The sequence below is a fragment of the Globicephala melas genome, chromosome X (assembly GCF_963455315.2).
Source record: "Globicephala melas chromosome X, mGloMel1.2, whole genome shotgun sequence".
Classification (NCBI taxonomy): Eukaryota; Metazoa; Chordata; class Mammalia; order Artiodactyla; family Delphinidae; genus Globicephala; species Globicephala melas.
In genome coordinates this window covers 42,668,569-42,676,906 of record NC_083335.1, presented here as the reverse complement: position 1 = coordinate 42,676,906, position 8,338 = coordinate 42,668,569, and the positions used below count along the sequence as shown (strand labels likewise).

At 42.5% G+C, this 8,338-nt stretch overlaps 1 protein-coding gene across 1 annotated transcript in view; it reads right to left on the bottom strand.

The window, feature by feature from the left end:
- NOX1 (NADPH oxidase 1) overlaps nucleotides 1-8,338 on the bottom strand; it is a 35,108-nt gene that overhangs the window by 3,647 nt on the left and 23,123 nt on the right. The window contains 2 exon segments of the mRNA XM_060292447.1: nucleotides 3,082-3,206; nucleotides 3,402-3,548. Coding sequence (XP_060148430.1) covers nucleotides 3,082-3,206; nucleotides 3,402-3,548 — 272 coding nt within the window.

The following is an 8,338-nucleotide window of genomic DNA, read 5'->3' as shown; positions in this document are numbered from 1 at the left end:
ACACAATAATTAACATAATCTCTTTTGTTTATATGCTGTTTTACAGTTTACAGAACATTTTTAATATATTGTCTTGCTTATTATTCACGACAATCCTGCAAGTGAGTAGAGCAGGCGCTTACTAATATAAACCCCCATTTTACATATGAGGAATCTGAAGATCAGAGGGCTTTGTAGCTCAAGGTCCCAGAACTAGAAAGTGTCAGAACTAGCAGTAGGACCCAGGATCATCTGAATCTGAGTCACTAAGTGTTCTCTCCGCTGCCTTCCTGAAGCCTTTCCTGATCACCCCATATGGACATAGACTTTTTCTCCGTGTCCATGTACCTGCTTCATGGAGTGCATCATTCTGCTTGAGTTGATTATATGCATCTCTTGTTAAAATGTGTGCTCCTTGAAGGCAAGAACCATATCCTATTTTTCTTTCAACCTCCAAATCTTTTAGAATAGTGTGTGCTGTACCCTATAGAAGGTAACCAATAATGTTTGTGGAATTGAACTGACCTTCACCTGCCAACTTGTTCCAAGGATTTATCTAATACGATCAGCTTAATCTTCCCATTGGAATAGCTTATTTTATGGCTGATTTTCATGCTCTAGCATGTCTCAGAACCCCTCAGAAAACTGAGGTCAGGTCATCAGTTAACTAATTAATACACTCCAAACCCTTGTTACTTTAAGTAGAGGTCATTAAGGCCCAAAACAATGCATTTTTTAAAATTTAATTGTAGTTGACTTTTACAATATTGTGTTAGTTTCAGGTGTACAGCTTCAGATTCTTTTCCATTATAGGTTATTACTTCCCTGTGGTATATGTTACAATCCTTGTTATCTGTTTTATATACAGTGGTGTGTATCTGTTAATTCAATACTCCCAATTTATCCCTCCCCCTCCCCTTTCCCCTTTGGTAACCATAAGTTTGTTTTCTATGCCTGTGACTCCTTTTCTGTTTTGTAAATAAGTTCATTTGTACCATTTTTTTAGATTCCACATATAAGTGATATTATATAATAGTTGTCTTTGTCTGACTTACTTCACTTAGTATGATAATCTCTAGGTCCATCCATGTTGCTGCAAATGGCATTATCTGAGTAGTATTCCTTTTTTTTTTTAAAGAAATTTATTATTTTTTACTTATTTTATTATCTATTTTTTGGCTGTGTCAGGTCTTGGTTGCGGCATGCAGGATCTTCGTTGCGGCTTGCGGGATCCTCCACTGCGGCGCGTGGGGGCTCCTCATTGCCGTACTCAGGCTTCTCTCTAGTTGTGGCCCGTGTGCTCAGTAGTTGCAGCACGCGGGCTTAGTTGCCCCATGGCATGTGGGATCCCAGTTCCCCAACCAGGGATTGAACCCACATCCCCTGCATTGGAAGGTGGATTCTTAACCACTGGACCACCAGGGAAGTCCCTGAGTAGTATTCCATTGTGTGTGTGTGTGTGTGTGTGTATCACATCCTCTTTATCTAGTCATCTGTCAATGGACATTTAGGTTGCTTCCATGTAAATAATGCTGCTATGAACATTGGGGTGCATGTATCTTTTCGAATTAGAGTTTCCTCTGGATATGTGCCCAGGAGTGGGATTGCTGGATCATATGGTAACTCTATTTTTAGGGTTTTTTTTTTTTTTGTGGTACGCAGGCCTCTCACTGTTGTGGCCTCTCCCGTTGCGGAGCACAGGCTCCGGAAGCGCAGGCTCAGCGGCCACGGCTCACGGGCCCAGCCGCTCCGCGGCATGTGGGATCTTCCCGGACCAGGGCACGAACCCGCATCCCCTGCATCGGCAGGCGGACTCTCAACAACTGCGCCACCAGGGAAGCCCTATTTTTAGTTTTTTAAAGAAACCTCCATACTGTTTTCCATAGTGGCTGCACCAATTTACATTCCCACCAACACTGTAGGAGGGTTCCCGTTACTCCACACCCTCTCCAGCATGTACTACTTGTAGACTTTTTGATGATGGCCATTCTGACTGGTGTGAGGTGAAACTTCACATTGTAGTTTTGATATGCATTTCTCTAACAATTAGCAATGTTGAGCATCTTTTCATGTGCCTGGTGGCCATCTGTATGTCTTCTCTGGAGAAATGTCTGTTTAGGTCTTCTGCCCATTTTTTGATAGGGTTGTTTTTTCTTTTTTGATATTGAGTGGTATGAGCTGTCTGTATATTTTGAAAAGTAAGCCCTTGTCAGCTGCATTGCTTGAAAATATTTTCTCCCAGTCTGTAGGTTGTCTTTTCATTTTGTTTATGGTTTCCTTTACTGTGCAAAAGCTTTTAAGTTTGATTAGGTCCCATTTGTTTATTTTTGCTTTTATTTCTTTTGCCTTGGGAGACTGATCTAAGAAAATATTACTACAGTTTATGTCTGAGAATGTTTTGCCTAGGTTCCCTTCTAGTTTTATGGTGTCATGTCTTATATTTAAGTCTTTAAGCCATTTTGAGTTTATTTTTGTGTATAGTGTAAGGGAGTGTTCTAACTTTATTGATTTACATGAGGCTGTCCAGCTTTCCCAACACCCCTTGCTGAAAAGACTGTCTTATCTCCACTGTATATTCTTGCCTACTTTATTGAAGATTAAGTGGCTGTAAGTGTGTGGGTTTATTTCTGGGCTCTCTATTCTGTTCCACTGATCTATATATCTGCTTTTGTGCCAGTACCAAGCTGTTTTGATTACCACAGCTTTGTAGTATTATCTAAAGTCTGGGAGGGTTATGCCTCCAGCTTTGTTCTTTTTCCTCAGAATTGCTTTGGCCCAAAACAGTGCATTTGAATTGTTCCCGTTCTCTATTTTGTTTGGTAAGACAACCAGAACTCAGTCTCTTTGCCTCACTGTTTGAATGCATGTGGGGACAACAAATGTCTTCTCGTCAATTACAAGATCAAGACCCTTATTTCGCTGAAACGCCACAGGAAATTTCCTCACTTTTAAGCAAGAATCTAAGATTGGTGCAAATAGTTTTGGCCCCAGAGATCTTTCCCAAGAGTGTTCAACATGCTGTAATACTTGTCCTAAACCTAAATCTGCAAAATGAATCAGTTCTGCAAAATCAATTCTGTAACTAGAAGAGAATACACTTACTTGGGGTGGGTGGTAGCTATTGTAGAAAACTCATTGTCCCACATAGGTCTCCCAAAGGAGGTTTTCTGTTTCAGACCTGTCAGGATATCAGTGGCCTTGTCAAAGCTTAATGCTGCATGACCAGCCTGGAGTCAGAGAAATAGGAAGTTAGAAAAAGCAGGTCCTGATAGCTGCCTCTTCCTTCAGCCACTTTTAAACTTGGGTGTGAAGGTGAGAACAGGTAGGAAATCATAAGAAATGATTATTTCTAATCAGCATGCATTATGTTTCGTCTGACATTCATCTTGCATCTTGGGAATTAGTCTGTTGTTTGAACTCACAAAGTTGCAGTCCCATCCGGTGAGGAAAAGACGGTAGTTTAGGAAACCCACTTTGCCTAATTCCTCCATCTCCTGTTCCAGGGAAACCAATAGGTCATTGAACCAAGCAAACGCACCTGTCTCCCTGTAGATCCAGTAGAAATAGATCTGGAATCAGCAAAAGAGACTATAGCCTTATTAAGTGCCCTTTACAATGTGCACTATGGTGACATGATTATGTACGTATACACTATATTTGTTGATCCAGTCTAAGAGTGACCTGAAAAAATCACCTCTACAATACAGCAGACTTCAGGTGGCATTAACGTCCAGAGTCCTAACAACTTCCCTTATGGAAAGAGAACTCCAACGTCAGCTTTAGTTCAAAGTGATTTTAAACTCCAATTGAAAATGAAGACCCAGAGGACTTCCGGGAAGATGGCGGAAGAGTAAGACGCGGAGATCACCTTCCTCCCCACAGATACACCAGAAATACATCTACGCGTGGAACAACTCCTACGGAGCACCTACTGAACGCTGGCAGAAGACCTCAGACCTCCCAAAAGGCAAGGAACCCCCCACGTACCTGGTTAGGGCAAAAGAAAAAACTAAACAGAGACAAAAGGATAGGGACGGGTCCTGCACCAGCGGGAGAGAGCTGTGAAGGAGGAAAAGTGTCCACACACTAGGAAGCCCCTTCGCGGGTGGAGACTTCGGGAGGCGGAGTGGGGGAGCTTGGGAGCCGCGGAGGAGAGCACAGCAACAGGGGTGCGGAGGGCAAAGCGGACAGATTCCAGCGCAGAGGATCGGGCCGACCGGAACTCACCAGCCGAGAGGCTTGTCTGCTCGCCCGCCGGGGCGGGCGGGACTGGGAGCTGAGGCTCCGGCTTTTGTCGGAGCGCCGGGAGAGGACTGAGGTTGGCGGCGTGAACACAGCCTGCAGGGCGTTAGTGCACCGCGGCTAGCCGGGAGAGAGTCCGGGGAAAAGTCTGGACCTGCCGAAGAGGCAAGAGACTTTTACGTCCCTCTTTGTTTCCTGGTGCACGAGGAGAGGGGATTAAGAACGCTGCTTGAGAGAGCTCCAGGGACGGGCGCGAGCCGCGGCTAAAAGTGCGGAGCCCAGAGACAGACATGAGACGCTAAGGCCGCTGCTGCCGCCACCAGGAGGCCTGTGTGCGAACACAGGTCACTAGCCACACGCCCTTCCGGGGAGCCTGTGCAGCCCGCCACTGCCAGGGTCCCGGGATCCAGGGACAACTCCCCCGGGGAGAACGCACGGCGCGCCTCAGGCTGCAACGTCACCCCGGCCTCTGCCGCTGCAGGCCCGCCCCACACTCCGTGACCCTCCCTACACCCCGGCCTGAGTGAGCCAGAGCCTCCGAATCAGCGGCTCCTTTAACCCCGTCCTGTCTGAGCAAAGAACAGACGCCCTCCGGCGACCTACACGCAGAGGCGGGGCCAAATCCAAAGCTGAGCCCCTGGGAGCTGTGAGAACAAAGAAGAGAAAGGGAAATCTCTCCCAGCAGCCTCAGAAGCAGCGGATTAAAGCTCCACAATCAACTTGATATACCCTGCATCTGTGGAATACCTGAATAGTCAACGAATCATCCCAAATTAAGGAGCCTTGTGGATGAAAGGCTCTTGGTGCTGCAGCCAGGAGTCAGTGCTGTGCCTCTGAGGTGGGAGAGCCAACTTCAGGACACTGGTCCACAAGAGGCCTCCCAGCTGCACATAATATCAAACAGCAAAAATCTCCGAGAGATCTCCATCTCAAGGCCAGCACCCAGCTTCACTCAACGACCAGCAAGCTACAGTGCTGGACATCCTATGCCAAACAACTAGCAAGACAGGAACACAACCCCACCCATTAGCAGAGAGGCTGCCCAAAATCATAATAAGTCTACAGACACCCCAAAACACACCACCAGACGTGGACCTGCCCACCAGAAAGACAAGATCCAGCCTCATCCACCAGAACACAGGCACTAGTACCCTCCACCAGGAAGCCGACACAACCCACTGAACCAACCTTAGCCACTGGGGACAGACACAAAAAACAACAGGAACTACGAACCTTCAGCCTGCAAAAAAGGAGACCACAAACACAGTAAGATAAGCAAAATGAAAAGACAGAAAAACACACAGCAGATGAAGGAGCAAGATAAAAACCCACCAGACCTAACAAATGAAGAGGAAATAGGCAGTCTACCGGAAAAAGAATTCAGAATAATGATAGTAAGGTTGATCCGAAATCTTGGAGATAGAATGGACAATAGAATGGACAAAATGCAAGAATCAGTTAACAAGGACCTAGAAGAACTAAAGATGAAACAAGCAACGATGAACAACACAATAAATGAAATTAAAAGTACTCTAGATGGGATCAATAGCAGAATAACTGAGGCAGAAGAACGGATAAGTGACCTGGAAGATAAAATAGTGGAAATAACTACTGCAGAGCAGAATAAAGAGAAAAGAATGAAAAGAACTGAGGACAGTCTCAGAGACCTCTGGGACAACATTAAACGCACCAACATTCGAATTATAGGGGTTCCAGAAGAAGAAGAGAAAAAGAAAGGGACTGAGAAAATATTTGAAGAGATTATAGTTGAAAACTTCCCTAATATGGGAAAGGAAATAGTTAATCAAGTCCAGGAAGCACAGAGAGTCCCATACAGGATAAATCCAAGGAGAAATACGCCAAGACACATATTAATCAAACTGTCAAAAATTAAATACAAAGAAAACATATTAAAAGCAGCAAGGGAAAAACAACAAATAACACACAAGGGAATCCCCATAAGGTTAACAGCTGATCTTTCAGCAGAAACTCTGCAAGCCAGAAGGGAGTGGCAGGACATATTGAAAGTGTTGAAGGAGAAAAACCTGCAACCAAGATTACTCTACCCAGCAAGGATCTCATTCAGATTTGATGAGAAATTAAAACCTTTACAGACAAGCAAAAGCTGAGAGAGTTCAGCACCACCAAACCAGCTCTACAACAACTGCTAAAGGAACTTCTCTAGGCAAGAAACACAAAAGAAGGAAAAGACCTACAATAACAAACCCAAAACAATTAAGAAAATGGTAATAGTAACACACATATCGATAATTACCTTAAATGTAAATGGACTAAATGCTCCCACCAAAAGACACAGATTGGCTGAATGGATACAAAAACAAGACCCATATATTTGCTGTCTACAAGAGACCCACTTCAGACCTAGAGACACATACAGACTGAAAGTAAGGGGATGGAAAAAGGTATTTCATGCAAATGGAAACCAAAAGAAAGCTGGAGTAGCAATTCTCATATAAGTTATATATATATATATATATATATATATATGTAGTTTGCTTGAGTGCAGTGTTTTTTGTTTTCTGTACTGAATTCATTAGCATGGGTCGGTATAAAATTTAGCATAGGTCAATATGTAATTTGTAAACTAATAAGGTCTTAAAAGTGAGGAATTAAGTCTTTTAAATTTAATTATTTATTGTAAAGAGCAGAATAGCATACATAAACAGGTGCCTAAGGAAAACTTGTATTCTAATATGGAACTCTCATGAACACCTTTTTTTTTTTCTTCTAACGGTATGATAGTAGGCCATTTGATTATTTTTATGGCTTTAACTTTACAACAATGAAATATTCGTAAATTTTAAAAAGTATTTTTCTTTATTTGATGCGGGTGGGATACTGGAGAAATGAAAGGTCAAACACCTATTGAGGAATCCATACTTGTCTATATATTGTGTACTTTTATTTCAAGAACTGATTTAAAATTCCTAAAAGGATGCTATAATAAGTTATTATGCCATTTTACAGACTGAATTAAGTGAATTTCAGGGAGGTATGAAACTTGCCTAAGGCTATCCAGCTACCAAGCGGTAGAAGTGAGAATTAAATCCAGGTATACCTATCGCCAAAGTTTCTGCTCATCTCTTTACATCATCCACTTTTAATAGCCAATGCTTTCCTGCTTACAAATATGACTGAGGTTGCCAGACAGTCAACATTCCTTTTTAATCAGATAGAAAAATTACTGTTGACTCTCTAAAGACATATTCCTTTTCCATTAAGTGACTTTAGTTGTTCAAATGATACTTCCAGACAGTAGTAATCATACAGTTGGGGACTAAGAACAGAACTCAGGGATGTGTCTAGCAGTCAGTAAAGACCAACTGGGCTCACTGATGATATTTACGGTCATTTCCTCTAGACTAACATAATCTTATTAATAAGACCCTAGTAATTCACAATACTGCCCTTGCCTGATTGTTTGTTCTTCTCCCTCTATCACTCTCTCTTTCCCCATATTATTATTATTTTTGGCAATTTTTGGTGAATTAAATTCAGGGATTAGTACTCAGGAGTACTCGTCACAAAAGCAGAGAATCTTAGCTCACACCAAAGGAAGAAAATAGAGAAAAAGTATAAATTATATGAATACACACACATACACACATGTGCCAACTATATGCTGCACTTCTCCAAAATCTATTCGGTATCTGCACATTTACTGTATATTAGCAGTAAGACCAGAAATGAGCGTAACGCTCTGTTTACAAGGCACAGAAAAGAGACCCAAATATGGAAATTACTAGCAATGAGAATGGGGAAGAAAGACTACAACAAGGAATGTAGATGATATTTTTGTTTCCTAGCTATGATGCCAAATATTGAACTTTCAACTTGAGACAAGGAGGCCATAAAAAGTTGTATTAGTTTCCTAGAGCTGCCATGACAAAGTACCAGAGACTGAGGAGGTTAAACAACAGAATTTACTCACTCACAGGTCTAGAGGCTAGAAATCTGAGATAAGGTGTCAGCAGGATTGATTTCTTCTCAAGTATCCCTTCTTGGTTTGTAGATGCTATGTTTTCCTTTTGTCTTCACATGGTCTTCTCTCTGTGCATGTCTGTGTCCTAATATTTTCTTTTTATAAGGACACCAG